Below are 18,315 nucleotides of genomic sequence, written 5' to 3'. Positions count from 1 at the left end.
GTTTGTAATCGGCTCACACGGGCCGAGCGCAACCCGCATCGGTCCCCCGCTCTGTTCCTCTGAAAAATGAAGGGTTTCAGGTCAAAGCTAGCTCTGCGCGTATCTTTTGTTCAGACCTACCTGCGTGGAGCTTATTTTCTTTTTTATGCCGCACACAGAGCGAAGAGATCCTTTACTAGTCATTGTTTTTGAAAGCTCTGCCTGTAAGAGACTGCATAAATTTCAGAAAATTTTAAATAAAAAAAAAAATCACACTCGTTACAGATCAGCTCAAAACTTTATTCTTAGAAAAGTAAATGTGTTACAGCAACTCTACGCAAAAACAAAAAAAACCAAGAAAACCCCCAAATAAACCACCAAACCTGTTTTATCTCCTTTTTTTAGTGTCCTATTTTCATCTTCACTCTGAAAAATAGGACTCCCAAACTAAAAATTCCTCTAAAATTACCGATTATTCCACCTTCAACTGCCTCACATGATAAATGGCAATGTGGACTGGCAGCATATAGGAGACTTAGATCCCAAAGAAATCCGTTTCTTTAAAGTAGGAGATGATGATTCTGAACTCTGTTCCTGGCTATCATCACTGACTTGGCTGTGTGAAAACAGCTGAAATAAGACTGTTTCTCTAAAAATATTGATATATCTGAATAAGAACGTTGGGGATTAATACGTCTAAAATTCTAATACTAAAAGTAATAGATAAAATAAGTGTAAAATGTTTCTATATCACCATTCTTTCACTTCTTCCTCTTTCTTTCCCCCTTCTCCCAAAGTCCTTGCTTTCTGTTTTGACAAAATCCTGTATTTGTTTTACACCAAATATGGTATCAGTTTCAGCTCAGTCAGCATAGATATTGACAGTTTCTGTGAGAGGTATATGAAGTCAATAAAAAAGGGAATGACAGCCACATGCTGGGAAGTCTAGATTCTTCAAGAATCTGTAAAAAACGCATCAAATACTGAATGATGACAAGAATTAAATGGGAACTACATCCATTTGTTTGATACCAAATCAAAACCCAGGTTTTATGACATACCTATGCTGGGAAACTTTATCCAATCAGTTTTCAGTGCAGCACAAGAAGACTATGTTGTGTGAAGTTTTGCCTCTTGGTAGCTGGGAGGGGAAATAAGAGAGCTTGCTGCTTCTATTTATTTCCATTTTCAGTGAAAATTCTTTTTTTTTAAGAAAAGTTTTTCTCGGGCTAGCTGCCTACATCCACTATGGATCAGGACAAGAATATATTGCTTAAATAGAATGTGTAACTGAAAAAAGTTCAGGAAGAAAATTTTGGAGAGAGAACAGATTCTTATGGTTCACAGTTTCAAATAGACATATGAAATACAGATGAGTAAACGCATCAATCAATATGTGCAGTAAATGGTACTTTTGTAGAAGGAATATTAAAAACCCAATAAACATAGTAGTAAATGATAAGAAATAAAAATGGAGATTACATAATAAGCCTAAACAAAAATCATTTCAGAAACTAAGTATTTTTTTTTAAAAAGCATTAGGAATGTTCTCCCTTTCTACTTCACAATTTCGACAGCTGTTAGGATTTAATGTTTATCATCTCATTCAATATCAGGACTGTTCTTGAAGAGATATTCTGCCTATAAACAGAAGAGTTTCAAAGTTACACTTGTTTTCAAGTCTCCAATTTTAAAATTTACACAAAATAACAAAAATATATTGGATAACAGTGCTTTAAACAAAATCACAGAGAGTATTAAGTGGCTCTAAAATATAAATTCTGGCAGGTATGTCAGAGAAACCTCTTCCCCATAAATAATACCATCCAAAATACCATCCACCTCATTCTCTCTCTTGGTAGCAGTCACCCCATCCCTATCACGGGCAAGAGAAGGAAGTGAGCTATTTATGACAGTATTTGTCACTCCATGGAAAATCCTAGGGAGTACCCTAGGGCCTGATTTCTGGGCCCAGGAGAGTAGATAATACAGAATTGGCAGGGTAAGTAAGACGAGCAGAATGCACGCACCGAAGAGAAACAGATTCTGGTAGTGATTCTTGTCCTGTTACTGTTTAGCAAAGCTGGATTACACCCTTACTGATACACAGTATCAATTGATTCCCTAAAGAGTAGCTGCTGGGTTGTTAGTTTTCACAACAATTACTGCTCGCCAGAATTGCAGATACTATGCGTTAATTAATTGTTATCATGACAGTGGGAAAAAAGAATATAAGTCCTTATGTTAACTGAGATTCTTTGGGTCTACATGAATATTTTCATTAAGCTTTGTCAAACATATTTAAGAAAAAAAATGTAATCACCTTACCAGAAAATCAACGGGATCATCTGGCCTGATCCTACAGCATTCATTTATCCCTTGCATAAGTGTTGGCATGACATTCTTCATTAAATAGTTTCGTAGTGGAATGGACTGGGCCTCCAGTAACTCTTGTTCTTGTCTTTTCACTTCCTCCAGATGTTTATTCTACAAATAATGAACAAAATCATAAAGAATAAGGTTTATAACATCTACCAAATAGCACTTGAGTAAATAATAATGGTGGCCTAGAGAAAAAATAGTATTAGAAGCTGTGGACAGAATTTTAAAACTCACAACTTGGCAGGAAAAACTATGAACTGCTTATTAAATTTAGAGTACATGGCACACTGAGGACAAAGGATTGAACATGATGAAAACTGAAATTATCTCCTTCGTAAAATTATTTTATTTTTCTCTCTTTAACACCTAAAAGAAGGTTTATTCTGAAGTCTTCCAGTGGTCCTGTTTCCGTAAGGTATTTGGCAAAATAGTTGGAATACACTGTATCACTTCAAAAAATTAGTACTGTTGCAAATGCAGAGGGTTTCTTGAAGGTTCTTTGAACTGGAGGGGGAAGGAGAATATTTTTACTCAGAAAAGAGCCCTGACTCTCTAAATAACTAAATTGTGTTGGTTTGTTTGTTTATTTGTTTTGGGTTTGGTTTCTTTGCTTTGTTTTTATTTCATTTATGTCAGTTTTCGAGGGGCATGAGAGTTAAATAAACTAGAACCACAGTAAATTACATCTGTTTACACCAGCTAAATTTATTCTTGAATTCAGGTTAAATCAAATAAAATTATTACACTCAAAAAGTAGGAGGAGTGGGGAAATAAAACTGCTGCGATTTTTTCTTTCTTCTATTCAATACCATGCATACTTGCAGTAGTTTTATCCAGAAGATTACTCAAAAACATTTCTATTGTCCTCTCTTCTCTCATTTTATTCATCAGTAGCCTGAATCGTATATAGATACAGCAAGCAGATGATACTCTGAAGACTGCTTTTCTGTACTCAAGGCATAACACAAAAGCAATGTTCAGATAAAACCAATATACCAGTACCTGGAGAAGATTTACTTTAGTCACTCAACCCAGGAGTGCTACTGCATACATTCTGTAAGTGGTCTTTGGTCACTACTCCAAGACAGCAGCTAATCTACAGTCTCAAGGGCAAATGAATAGTTGCTTAGATTTCCTGAGCATCTGCCTATTTAAAAGGATAAACTTAAGCACACATTTTATTTAAACACTTACTTTAGCTTTGAATAATGCACAGTTTGCTCTCTTGAAAGTTAGATGGGTTTGGATTGAGTATAGCTAAAAATGTGTTAACTACCCTTACTAATCTTTTAGATAAGTTTACAGAGAGTACAAAACGCTATTTAATGTTGAATGAGGCTGTAAATAAGCATAGAGATAACAAAGAAAGCGTATTTACAAGCCAACATCAGAGCAATGTAAATGCTTCTTTAAAAGTGAATAATTTCAGAGTATTATTTCCCCATAGATGTGTATGGGCATTCAAATGTAAGAAAAGGATTCCTCTGTGGAATGATCAGTTTGTTTTTAAATAGCTCTAGAAGAAGACAATAGAAGAACTGCCTTCTGGTGAAACAACCTGACTTTGGATGTGAACAAGAACATTCTTATAGTACGCACTTCAGGTTATTTACCTAAAATGTCCTTAGATGTGGCAAAGTAAATAAGGAAAAAACATCATGTGCAATCCTGTGAGGTCAGGTAGCCTAAATGCCAAGTACTTATTAAAGTATTAGCAAACAAAAAGCATCCTTCAGACCGCATCAGGTAGTCCTCACTGAACTGAGGACTTGGCTCTCAAAGGTGTTTCTCTTGCAGGCTCCGCAACCTTTCTGCAATGCAGACTGGAATATTGATCAGTCTTGAGTTAAAAATCTTGTTTGAAAGGCATGATAATTAAGACTTGGTCAGCTGCTTAGAAGTAAAGTGAGCAAAATGCAAAAGTCCTAGAAGACTGGTTATGGAAAAACACCATTAATTATAATAGATATTTACAAATGGTAAAATAAAAGAGCTACGGCGCAGCAACAACAAGAAGAGTATCATAAAAGTATTTTAGAGACATGGTGATACCAACATGCAAAAAAAATGCTATGTCTGTAATCAAAAAGAGACTATATTCTTTAGGTTGGGTCTCAAAATGCACCGTGAAGATAGTCTAAACCAGATCTAAAGTATGATATAAAGAACTAGAGAATTTATGCCACACTTTCCAAGTGTATTTACCTAACAGATTGCTGGAAGCCATCTAAAACACATAAATAATAATGGTTTCCAAAAAATATGTATTAACCTACCCACTCTTCCCAATTTGCCATCCTTTCAGCCCTTTCCTCAGTTTCTTTACGCTCTCGTTCAGCTTTTTCTTGAGCTTCTTTGACAAGGCGTTCCTCAGCTGCTTTGCGTTCCAAATTTTCCTTTTCTTCATCTGTCAAACCATAATTCCGAGGTTCCCCAATTTCCTTGATGATCTCTTTTACAATAAATCTGTTCTCAGGATCTTCAAATTTGGCTACATCTTTTAAACAATACAAGACAGAACTTCTCAAGGCTTTTGTCAATTATAAATGGACATCAGTAAATAACTGCAAGACCTAAAAACGTATGGTGTCACATTGTTTGAATTTTCAAGCATAAGATGTTGCTTTGAGTTGCTTATAAATGTCAATTTTTTGCTACACAGAATGAAGTTTTCTACATCTGATTTTCTTTACTAGTTTCAGCTAAAATAGTTTGTCTTTTTAAGATGATGTAAGGGAGAAATGTATTAAAGTAATTTTTACAGCTATTCTGTTTATCAGTTGCAGCTTGCCTAAGTTTTGAAACTTGAAAATGAGGTCATTCAACTATCAGAGATGTTCCTGTCACCAATCTTATGTCAACTTATCCAGATGTATAAAACTATCAGCTTTTGACCCTGTCTCCCCCGCCAGTTACACAATAGGTTGTTAGGATTTGGCAACAAACTCCAAAGTTTTCACTCATACAGATTTAGAAATACACAGACCTATCTTTAGTTGAACTCTTACTGTGTTATATCTACAAAACAAATCTGTAGCTGCATGTAGGAGCACAGAGACTGAGCAAGACCTCTTTCATTTCATTCCTTCTCCCTTTGAAGTGCTGGAGGCTACTTGCGTATTAAACTTGCAAAAAAAGAAGCAAAAGAAAAAAAACAGAAAAATGGGGACTGTCTTCAGGGCTTTCTGAGCTCTATGCTTTCAGTGTGCGGAGGCATCTGGCAGAAAGGGTACAGAAATATACATGGAAAAGAGGAAAAGTGGGCTTTTCAGGTATCCAGAGAATACAGAGATAAAGGGCTTGTTCAGTGGTAAGGGACTGGGGATGTAAAGGCACAGAAATGGGTAAGAAGAGCAAGCAGAGGAAGGGGGAAAACCAGAACAGCTAGAATACAGAATTTAGATGAGAATCTAGTAGTCCCTACTCCACAGTCCTCTGTTTTATGAAGTTATTTTGAAAGACATTGGCAAAGCATGCTTCTCTTTTCTTTCTAATCACTAATTCGGACAGAAGATGGCTGTCCAATACTAACACCATTATTCCAAGAGTTTAAGTGTTTGTGATTTGGACCTGAAATCCAAACTCTGCTAATGAATTGAGGAGAAAGCTAACATAATTCTATATAATAAAATTTCTTTTACAGCTTCTTCTTTCAAAAAAATCAGGAATTACATTCCTGAAGTATTCCAAATTCAAAGAATAATACATTTTCTATGCCAAGCGGTCCATTGTTTTGGCAATTTTTAGCTGCACCTGGATATACAAATTACAGTGCAAACCACTTTTCTAGTCATTTAAAGTATTGCTAAGAACTTTGTCAGCATTGAATTTGAGGTCTCAAAGACTGCATTTTTTTCTTAGATGGCCAAGTAAGATTACAATGCAAATATTACAGCAGTCATAATTAACTGCATTTATCCTCAAAAATAAATACCTTTTAAATAAAAAATGAGGTTAGCACTGATGCTAACTGAGAGGAAAGATCACCAGAAAAGGAGTTCATAAATTAAGATCTTCAAAGGAAATTGCTGTTACAACTTTAACATGCCTTTTTGTAGATGATCTAACATGCCTGTGTCACCATCCCCGATTTGCAGATGAGAAAAACAAGACAAGATAACTGACTTGCAGACTTCATGCAGTGAGTCACTGTAGCAAAGTAGGGCTTCCAGAATCTTGAAGCCTACTCCTTTGTACTAATCATATTCCAGACTCAGAAAAAATAATAATCATAAAAGCAATTAATAAAGTCATATGTTATTTTTCTCTAAAATTAAGGTGGAAGAAAGATTTGATTTGATTAGTTTGAGTCAATATTTAATAAATCAAGCACAATTTTTTAACCATTCCCCACTAAATTCCTTCAGAATATGACTGAGAAAGCAGTTGGCTCTCTGCTTAAATATGATGCTACTTAATTCTATGGATCTGATATAAACCAACTGGAACATCAGCTAGAATGGAAGGGTATTTGCAGAGCTGAAGGTTCCTCACTGAAGTTATCTTTGTAATCTGTCCTTGCCATTTTACAACAGAAAGCCATATGCTTGCATACTTCAGTGGGTAACAATCAGTGATGTGAATATAGGTGAAGAGGCAGTCCCTGAGATAAACAGGACCTAAAGACAATGCTCCTTTGAAGATGAGAATCAACACTATAAACTGAATGTGAAAATTACCTGGAAGTCACTGAATGTCACAGTTGTGATACCTCAATAATTAAAATTAGTAGGCCAGCGAGTTTCCTTATTTGGAATGGACTAGAGTTTAAGAGTAACCTTTGGGCATAATTCTTAGCAGAAAACACTTCAGTATTCTACCATAGAGTATACACTTTACAGCCCCCACCAAAATAAAACATGGTCTTGGACAGTGTTACTACTTGCATATCCAGAAGTATAAAAGAAAAGAATATGACCAATTGATGGCATCAGACCTTAATATTTACCATTTCTTACATTTACTTTCTGTAGCAGAATTACCTCAATTCTAAAATGATTATACTAACACACTATTTTTTTCCACTGCTACACTTCCTAATGACACAGGTATGGTATTATTCTCAAGATAATTTCCATGACTGACATTAAATACAAAAACTTAGGAAATCAATTATGACTGATGCTGTTCAACAATTAACTTCTCATAACTCATCTCAAATGGACATTCCAAATATCAGCAGTTTGATTTTAGTTGCAGGGTTTTCCCCTTGTTATTTCTTTTCTACCCCTCCCCGCCAAAAAAAAAACAAAAAAAAACCCAAACCATTTTTCTTAAGAATGCTGTCACCCTGATCTCACTTTTTTTGAGTAATCAGATTATAGTGATCTTCTCAAGATTTCCCAGTGACCACAATTTTCTAGATAGTGTGTAGGGAAGACAAATTTTCTCACATACAGGTATAGTGCAAAACAGATTCAGTCCTAGCCTTCCACCTTTAATTTCTAATCATTTTCTTTCATGCTTCATCATCTACAGATTACCCATATATTGTCATGGCATCTAAGGACAAGTCTGAAGAAAAAATATAAGCAACTATAATCTTGAAAGTCCATGAAAATATACTATTACACCAATCTGGAAGGATGCCAGCGCAGAGGTCTGTAACCTAAGTCAGAAAATTATTTTGATCATTTAGCCTGCAAAAATGAACAATTAAACCCCCTATTGTTTAAAACAGATTAACTGTATGAGAACAATTCAGAATCCTTATGAGTATACAGATATTTTTGCAGGCATATAATTAAATGCTTGTTGTATCTGTATTCTGCAACATTGATTAAAAAATATTATTTTTACATGTACACTTACTATATGATCTTCACAAGTGTTAAATTCGTGACAACAAAATTTTTTTATTCATATTTTATTTAATAATTTTATTATTTCATACCAATAAACTGAGGATGTATTTCAAGTTCATCAAAATAGTTGAGAACAGTCTTATCGTCTGTGTTGAACTCTCTGAAGAGATTCAGAGATTGCAGGAACCGGTCCTGGGTATAATGAGTTCCAGCAACAATTCTCTCAGGCAGATTTATTATTCTGTTTATAAGGAATTCATCAGATGCAGTCAAAGAAATAACAAATTCTGCAAAGAACAACACATTATCAGCACCCATATATTATTGTTTTTCCTCTTTCTTACCTGTTTCGTGTTAATAATACATTTTAAACCACAATTGAACATAGATGTGAATTGTATATAACTTTATAGAGAATTTAATTATCAAATGCTTATATTCAACTTCTGCAGTTAGAGCAATCCAACAATATTGAGACATGTCTGTAAAGAAGCTACATATTCCAATTTCATCAAATTCTTTCTTAGCACTGTCAAGACTATTCTTGCAATAAGCAGCACAAAAATCTTAAGAACAGCAATGTAGTGTAGTCCAAATTTTCTGTGAAAGCAATCATACAACCAATACATGTAATAAGTATAGGAGGATTCTTATGAATTCCTATGAATGGTGCAGCCAAAGCAGCAAGTAACACTGGAAAATTTAACAACTCATTTGTCTGTCAAGTCATCAAAAGCCATCAACCTGTATTGTGATTTTTAATCTCACAAATAAAGGTGTATCTGCTGAATTAAAATAAATTAAAAAAAAAAAATTGAATAGTGCATCAAAGATACTATGCCACCACATGCCATAAAATTTAGTGTAATGTTATTTTAGTACTACTGGTAGACAAAAACACCAGAAATCTTTCAAGGTTCCCTAAAAAAACCCATCTCCTTTCTTCACTTCAGAAGTCTCGTAATTGTAGTTTCATTACGCTGAATCTTGCAGTATTTTATTAACTCAACAATCAATTTTTATTTATTAAATATGACTTCATATAATTTATCACAATATATTCTGATATTTCTATTAATATCATTACTCAATACTACTGAAACCTGTTAATTTAACAAAGCCAGGAAGTAATTTTTCTGACACCAGAGAGAAATTTGAAGGATCAAGCACAGACACAGCCCCCCTCCCGCCTTCCCCCCCGCCCAGAAAAACCTCCAAAAAACCCCAGAACAAACCGAAGAAAACCTCCCCAAACTAACAAAAATCCTTTCTGGACCATTCTGTTTTCTAAAACAAGCTTTCTACAAGGTTGAGAAGGTATCTTTTTAAAACAGATCCCGTGCCTGAGGTCCTTGTTATGGGAGAGAAAGTGGTACTTCTCCAGCCCATCATAATAATTCGTTCACATTTCCTCTTTTGAAATGGAGGCTAAAAGTGGTTTCGTTTATGAATAACAGAAATTGTTTACTTCAGAAATCAGCAATTCATAAGTGGTTACAAACTTAGTAGCAGTCTGCTTTTTCAGTCAAACCTTTGTCCCCTTCATGTAAGCGCAAGGACTAAGGAATTTTTCAGAAAGTTCTGAATTTTCATCACTTCCACTGAAGCCAGTAAATTATCATTTACTGAAACACTAAGCATTTGAGATATTCAATCTTTATACTATCTAACTGGACACATCTTGTAATGCAAAATATGCCAAATGTATTGTTTGAATGTAATCAAAACTTCCAAAGAAATCAAGAATAGCGAAAACACCAGGATGAAGCCATTTCTGCATAGATGAAAACCACTCTATTTTAATTCCCAACTTAACTGATGCATTAAAATGAATTTGGTAACATCTTTCAAGATATCACACTAAAGATAAACTTAGTTTTTTTAATATGCCAAGTTCAGGAGCTCATGTTTATTCCATTAATAGCTGTAATCACAACAAAGGCAGTCGCTACTATTGTTATCAGCCAACATGATGCCATTTTCACAAAAAGAAAAAAAAAAAGAATAAAACACCCACAAACAGAACCAAAACCTCCAAAACCTTCCTTTTGATAAATTGTTCACTTGCAAATAAGAAGGCAGCAGCATTACATGGATTAGATACTTATTTCATGTTAAATTAAATATGAACAGATGGAGTGATATTTTAGATTTCTCGTTGGTGGCAGCAGTACTTGAAAACTCCTCTGTTTATTTAAAAAGAAATTTATCAAACTTACCAGAAGTGATTAATTTATCACATTTAGGTATTTTGCCTCTAATTTCTTCTTCTTCATCTTCACTTTCCACTAAAACAAAAGTGAGAAATGTTTTTTTATATATATATATATATATTTGCTAAAAATGTGCCCCATACAAACACAGGTTTGTCTATATTCAAATTATACTAATTGTTGGAAATTAGTCTAATCTGGACACCAGTTTAGAGAATTCAGTAAGTAATTCGTGCTGCCAGCCACCACAGAATTCTACCTTGGGACACTAATAGTTGTTTGCCTATACAGTGGAAGTATGCACATGCATACACAATTTTAAAATGTGTGCATACTGCTGTCCTGATCCTGGCCTCTCCTCCTGCCAAGTACATTATTCTGCCAAAAACCAGAGACAGGGCTCAGAACAGTGAGTAGAAATGTTTTACAGTAGTATGGTTAAAATGGTTTCTGCCATTAAGTGCCTGCTATTCTGAATAGTCAGTAGAACTGCCTGAAGGGCATCAGCTGAGCATGATAATTTACAGCCCAGCATATTAAGCTGAACAAGACTGTTTTTTGTTTTCCTTCAAACCTCATTATATAATTTACATATGGAGATGGTTCTTGGTCTTAATGCATGGACAGTACTTGCTCACAATTTGAAATGTATGTTGCAGAGCTCCTCTGAAGTCATATCTACTGTAGCTGATCTAATATACCCACTCTAATCTGGCTCACAAAACATGTATTGGTGCACTGGCTGGATCCCCTCATTAAGCAGCCCTTAAATATTATGAAGAAATTCTGCCTTAGAGTTTGCTTGAGTGGAGTAGACCAACACAGAACAAGAAAGCATCCTCCATATTTGTGCATTCACTTAGTACTTTGCCAGCAAAGATAGTCTGAAAACTATCTTGTGCTTCAATTAAATAAGGTGTATTACAATCCTTCTTACATTTTAAGCATCACGTGAAAACAACTTTATTTTGTGTCCTGCACTGCAGTCATTACAGCACTGATGTACTTCAACTACTATGGCACTGAGAACAATAATGATAATGACAATATTTGCAGCAATAAAAACAAAAGCAGCAATAAAAACAAAAGGAGCAGTACTTACAATTAAAAAGATCTTTTGCCTGGTCATAGGTCTCTGGGAACCCATCTAAAACATATCCCTGATTCCTACAGGGCATAGATTTGAGCTCATCCTTCACAAATTTAACAACGTACTGATCATCTAGACGACCTGAGACACAAAGAAGGTTAATAGGTACCAAGTTTATGGAAAAGAGATATCTGAAATTATTTTACTAACATTTTAATTCATTTATCAGAAAAACTTCTATTTAGACCCTAAAAAATTTATGTATTTTGAGTTACGATCTGTATATTACCTGTTGTCAGCGATCTATGAAATATGTGTAGCTATAAAAGAAAAATACATTTGTGTTTACAAGGACATAAATATTAGAACTTTAAGGATACTAAACATGAAATGAGGTTTTTTAGAATAATGCAGTCAGATTTTAATAGAAGCAGCAAAGAAATATTTATAGAAAAAGAAGTGACAAAACAATAATTTTCTATTTACAATTAACAGTAAGACTTAAAGATAGTCTTGCAAAACAAACATGAGATAGGTTTTACAAGTTTCATTTTCAGATTAATAAATTGAGATATGAAGCAGTATATTAACTTGGCCTACATTGTTGAGCAAATATGTGGGAGTAAAAAGTTTGGTTTGACCTAATTTTTTGTCCTTTTGCAACCATTGACTCCAGTTTCCTACTTTATTTTGCTTTGCCTTTTGAAAGTCTTAAATATTTATAAACCCTTGTAAACATGAAAGTATGTTACTATTTTAAAAGGCATTATTATTTTAAACAACAAAGCAAGGCATGCAGAAGAGATGCTGCTATAGATGTCATAACTGAAGCTTTTGGCTGTGTTACAAGTTCTCTGCTTTGCAGATACACAAGATCCAAACCAGGTAAACCTTTAGTGATAGAACGCATTTTTAAGGGGGATCACTTTATACCACATGGAAAATGTTAAGCACTAAGTCAAAAACTACATGACTTTATTCATATATAGATGAAAATTAGTACTTTTCAGTAATGGCAATTTTTATGGACCTTTTTCAATCTGCAGACTTTAAAATTCTTCACAGGCTTCAAGTAAATACTATTTACTTTTTAGAAATGGCCAAAATGAGATATAAGGTACTTAAAAAACCCCACAATCTCATATGACAGTGTACTAATTCTTTTTCTTACTAAAATACTTTTCTTCTTTGGAAATTTGATAAAGGCATGCTTCACTAACTTTTTACTTTACATTATATAAATTATGCTCCCTGTTCTGAGAAGAAAACATGATCTTTTTAAAAAAATCTGGTGAAGAATTTAATGCTTCTGAGTATACCATTGTTACTTATATATCAACTTACAGTGTAAAAAGAATTATATAAAATGTATAAAGAAGTAGAAAGTTGGAGCTTCTACAATTAAAGCACCACAGTATTTAAAAAATATATCACTTTTGATATACAAGGTATATAATGTATAATATAAAACATTGTATTTGATTTTTAAATAAGGTACAGACAAATGGGCAGGGCATGATTCTTGCTTTTCATAGGATGTAAAAGTTCTGAAGCACCAATTTACTTCCTGATTTTCCATTTGCATGGGGTTGCACTAGTTACCTAAATCCCACCTTAGTACTTTGTATTTCCTACCTGCATTCTGTTCCATGCTTTCTTTTATTCTAGCTAATAACTCGTGTGCTGCTTCTACATTTTTACCCTCTTCCTCTTCATCATCTTCTCCCTCTTCTCCCACACTGTCAGAGTCCAGTTCTTTAGGAACCACAATTTTCTCCTGAATTCAAGATCAGAAATATGAATAGGCTCAGAAATTCCATAGCCAAATTTCTTTTATACACAGATGTAACAAAAGGAAAAAAAATAAAATTAAACAATTCATTTCACGTATGCTCCTGGACAGTGAGATACTGAGCAACCTTCAGGTTCTAAAAAGAGTTCAGTGCATCCCCCAGAGGGATCAGTGTGTCAAAAGAGTTTTCCATTCTAAAATAACAGAATTATAACTAATTTTTAAATGATGCCAAACATTTTAAAATCACAGAAATTAAAATAATAGCAAAATTAGAAAACAGCAACACACCAGATTTGCTATTGTTTCAGAAATCACATCATTTATCTTAATGTGATGTAGCTTGTAGTGTTTGCAGAGCTCTTCAGCAATGGTAGATTTGCCAACCCCAGGAGGACCATGAATGCAAACTTTGAGAGGCTGGAAAAAAAAGATAAAGATATAACATCATTCAAACAATATGGATTTTTTTTGTAAAAGGAACAATCTTTTTACTATAACTAATAGGAAATAACAATTATTATCATTAAAACAGAAAATTTATTTTAGTTTTATTCCTTTATTTATTTCTCACTGAATATCTCCTATATCATCCACAGGCTTCGAGTAACACAGTTACTTAATTTAAATGTACAACTTCACCATTGGAGAAAAAGCATGCTTCTATTTAGTAGACCCACAGACCAACTAATAGTGTCACTGTTAGTGTTTGAATGATCAAAAGAGACGAAACACAACCCCACAGATAGGATGCAGTGAATTTTGGAATGAGGTGGCAGATATTCTACTATACACGTGCAATAGCTCTATTTCCCAGCTGAGGTAGAGTTGCTGTCATCACAATGGTTATTTTGACCTCAAAAATTTCAGATCCATCCCAATCTTAAGATATTATCAATTTCTCATTTCAGCCCACCTGGCCCATAGATGAGTAAGGGTAACTAAGATTCCAGTATACACTTATTAAATATATTATGCAACAAACTCAAAATCGTACATCATTAACTGCCTATCTTAATTCAGTAAATCTGACAGTGCAAAGTCTGCAAATTTAATAGAGTAGTGACAGGGACAGAGGTCTAGCCAGCCTTCCCTCCCCTTGCCACTTGGTATGTCTATATTTTGGACTGAATTTTTTGAATTACATGCATACGTACTCAGATGCAGTAGTTTAACCCAAACACAGATCTGATAATCCTTTCAGAAGTACGCAGGGATTTGTAACGAACAACCTCGAATGATAGTAGCTGTATTTTGTTTTACACCTCCTGAACTCTTGTTCAAAGTTTGAACAAGATTTAAACATGCTGAACAGCTTTATCATACCAATCAATACTTGAATGTATGCAAGCATTTTTCTGCACCTTTGAATAACTTTCCCCATTTGAATACAGAAGTTCTAAATACTAAGCTAACATAGGAAACAGCACAGTTGCTCAGTACATTACGTAATAGAGCAGGGTAAAATGAAAGCTACATTGCAATTGAATATCCTGGCTCACTAAATATAATGAAGGACACAAAATACTCGCCTAACTACTGGCTATTATAAAAAAGCTTAAATAAAAGATACACTTATTGTGTTCTTGAAGCCAAATATACCACGAATACCATATGTTGCATACAGAAACTAGTTTCAGAACAGCAGCTTCTCCATCAGAAAGCTTATTTGCATTTACAGGCTTTCAGTTTTAGGCATAAAAGAAATAAAACTCGATGATTATTGTTTTAATTAATATTCCCTCTTTTTTAACTTCTTCAATTTAATTTTCAGTTTTTATGTTCACTTATTTTGCATCTATATCAGTCTTCCATGTATTTTTACTTAAATTAAAGCTTGTATTTATATACCCATTTCTATTGGGAAAAAAAAAGAAAGGCGCACTTTAAAATAGCGTACCAGTAATCCTCGACTTTGCTTGTATTCCTTGACGATTTGTTCAATGTTCTCCACCAGTCCTGCCTGAGCAACCCACTTAATGTTGAAAGACTCTTTCAGAAACATAGATTCCATCCGCAGGTTCACAAGCAACATATCCAAATGCATTTGCTGAGGGCGCAAAGCTACATTTATTTACAGATTTAAGCTATGCATGTTAAAAGAACACTGTTAGCTTAAACTAGAGACAAGAATGGAGGGGAATAGAATAGAAATAATTAAAGCATAGGGAAAGAAGGTTTGCCCACAAAGCAAAACCAGACATTTTAAGCTTTTTAAAAATATAAACATTTTCAATGTATATTTGTATTTGAGTATTCTCATGAACTATTAGAACATGAAACATTAAACAATTATTCTGTACAATACAAAGGTTTCATATTGCAGGGAATAACCTCTTTCATAAATTTATCAAATACCATCTTAAAACTACCAAGGTTGTAATTTGTTTATTGCTCCTAAGAACAGTTCATTCCAGATAAACAGATGAATACAACATAATGTATGTACACTGTGTTCATCAGCCTTAGTAGCACCTCATTATTAACTTTTTTGTTATTTTTATCGTTTTGTGTAGGTTTTGTTAGAGTGCTCCAGTATGCTCAGTGCAGCAGTGACATGAGTGCTCCACTGCTTTTCTAAATCAGGCTGTAACTCCTCAAAATAGTCTGTTTTATTATGATTAAATTTTAGTTTGTTTATTTTCTAAATTTAAACTCACTCTCTATATTTTTAGGCATGTTTAGGGTTAAATTTTTCTGGTGAAATAAAAGAAGAAATTATATATTTCATGACATTATACTTTTAAGTTTACATCCTTTCCTTAAGCAATAAAGGGGAAAAAAGTACTAACTGTTAACTCTTTGCTCAGGAATGCATTTTCTTTTGGAATCTTCTCAATTTTTCCTGGTCCAACATTTTTACTGATACACTATCAAGAAAAAAAAATAAATACACTTATCAAATCAGATTCTTAGAAAAAATGTACAGGATTTCTGTGGATATAATATGTGCTTTAAATTTTATGTTACACTATACCCGAAAAATCAGTATACTGATTTGCAATAGATCAAAGAACAGTATATTAACTTTACTGTTACTGTTAAGCACCTTTGTTTTGCTATATATCACTTCCTCTTTAGTACTTGCAATAAAAAAACCCAAACAAACAACCCAAAACCACAGAAAAGTGTTCCGAAGCTCTTAAATCTATGTACAACTTCCTACTGCTTAAGGACTATTTGGAGACCTATTTTATTTCCTAGCAGTTTCACTTCAGGTTCTTGAAGTATTTAATTCTGTTAGCAATCAGGAAGGGTTTTCAGATCGATGCCACCAATAACTCTCCACGTTACCATCTTCATTTCATCATTAGGCAGAAGTTTTTAGTTGCTCCTACAGCCCTTTAAAATACATTTAAAACCCCACTAGATTCCATAAAATCATAAAAATTGACATAGAGCGTCAGATCAAATCTACATATATTCCAGTGTTCTATCTCCAATGATGTCAATTAGGGGACATCTAAATGAAAGTAAGAATGGGAAAAGCATATATGATACTCCTTCCAGATACTGTTCTAATCTTCAACTATTTTCAGCTCAGAGACTTCCTAAACTAGAAATAGCTGCTGTATATTTAAGTAACTCTCAAGGTGTTTCTCTCCCATGTACCTTTCCAGTCTTCCCCTGGGCTGGTACAGCTGCCCACCAAGACAGCTCTCCGCAGCGCTCTCTGCAACACTCTCCACTGGCAACTTCCTGTCTCTACAAGAACTGTCCGCTTACTCCTGGCCTCTATTTCCCATTTCTAAACAATCACATACCCATGAAAGGACCCAGCCACTTTTCTTAGGGTGCCTAGCTGCTCCTCAACAGCTTTTGGTGAAGTACTTCTTTGAAAGCCTTTGGGAAATTCAAGTAGACTACATCAGCTTGTTCACCCTTATCCACATTTGCTGGTCACGTTAAAGAACTTCAGGAGGTTTCCAAAGTATTTGAAAGTACTTTTTTGGAAAGTATTTCTTGGAAAAGTATTTTACAAAAGTCACATTGACTCTTCCCAAATACATCATATGTATCTGGGTGTCCTTTAATGCATTTAATTTATTGTAATGTCTAATAATGTACCTGGTTATTAGCCAACAGTATTAGGCATACTGGCCTGTAATTCCCAAAACATTTCAGAAACCTCTCTTTTTACATTGGCATCACATTTATCATGCTCCAGCCTTCAAGTGCCAGGACTGTGCTAAACAGCAGGTTGTATGCGTGAATTAGCAATTCAGAATTATTTCATCCTTGAGCTATTTCAGACCTCTTCATTGAATACTATAAGACTCTGGTGGTTTCTTAGTGTTCATTTTGTCAATTCATTCTATAATCTTTTCTACAGTTACTTTAGTTGTATACATATTCTCTAACAAGTTATCCACAAAGAGATCCTGAAGCATTAAGATGCTTCCAAATTCTTACCCATGCCTTGTCTTCTCTAAGTGCTCCTTTTATACCATCATCATCAATTTGCCTTATAGATTTCCTGGCAGGCTTTTTGTTCTTTAAGTGTTTGAAAAAAGGATATTCATTTTGAGTCTTTCCTGATAGTTGATCTTCAAGTGTTTTTTCACTTATCCTGCCAGATTTCATGATCCTTTCTATTCTATTTTCTTCATCTGGACATACCCATTACTTTTTGAAGTTTGACATCTTGTTTTCTTCAACCTACAGTTTAACCGTGCTGATTTTCATTTTCTCTTTCCCAAACTTTTCTTAATAAGTAGCATGCAATGGCCTTATATGGCTAATAATGTAAGTTTCAATAGCCTCTACCCTTCTCTTCCAAGGACTTAATATTTTTAATGTCTTTTGTGTTCATTTTTATATAATGCTCTTTCCTATGGTTGACCATAGCTGCAAAAGTTATTTTGACCTTTGCTTCTTCCATAGGTATGTTGACTAATTGCATTATGGTCACTTATACCAAATGGCTCTTCAACTATTAACTTTCCAGTGAGACCGTGTATATTCATAGAATCATAGAATCATTAAGGTTGGAAAAGACCTCTAAGATCATCAAGTCCAACCGTTGACCCAACACCACCATGCCCACTAAACCAT

General features: G+C 34.2%; 1 protein-coding gene across 1 annotated transcript in view; it reads right to left on the bottom strand.

Moving 5' to 3' along the window:
- Nucleotides 1-261: 261 nt before the first annotated feature.
- AK7 (adenylate kinase 7) overlaps nucleotides 262-18,315 on the bottom strand; it is a 32,216-nt gene continuing 14,162 nt past the window's right edge. Inside the window, exons 9-18 of the mRNA XM_009280963.2 lie at nucleotides 16,053-16,130; nucleotides 15,161-15,310; nucleotides 13,552-13,680; nucleotides 13,104-13,245; nucleotides 11,481-11,609; nucleotides 10,385-10,453; nucleotides 8,255-8,452; nucleotides 4,638-4,858; nucleotides 2,308-2,466; nucleotides 262-1,620 (exon numbers count right to left, since the gene is read on the bottom strand). Coding sequence (XP_009279238.1) covers nucleotides 1,582-1,620; nucleotides 2,308-2,466; nucleotides 4,638-4,858; nucleotides 8,255-8,452; nucleotides 10,385-10,453; nucleotides 11,481-11,609; nucleotides 13,104-13,245; nucleotides 13,552-13,680; nucleotides 15,161-15,310; nucleotides 16,053-16,130 — 1,314 coding nt within the window. The 3' untranslated portion in view covers nucleotides 262-1,581. The remainder of the gene's footprint in view (nucleotides 1,621-2,307; nucleotides 2,467-4,637; nucleotides 4,859-8,254; nucleotides 8,453-10,384; nucleotides 10,454-11,480; nucleotides 11,610-13,103; nucleotides 13,246-13,551; nucleotides 13,681-15,160; nucleotides 15,311-16,052; nucleotides 16,131-18,315) is intronic.

The sequence above is a fragment of the Aptenodytes forsteri genome, unplaced genomic scaffold (genome assembly GCF_000699145.1).
Source record: "Aptenodytes forsteri isolate BGI_AS27 unplaced genomic scaffold, ASM69914v1 Scaffold193, whole genome shotgun sequence".
Taxonomy (NCBI): domain Eukaryota; kingdom Metazoa; phylum Chordata; class Aves; order Sphenisciformes; family Spheniscidae; genus Aptenodytes; species Aptenodytes forsteri.
This window is presented reverse-complemented; position numbering and strand designations above follow the sequence as displayed.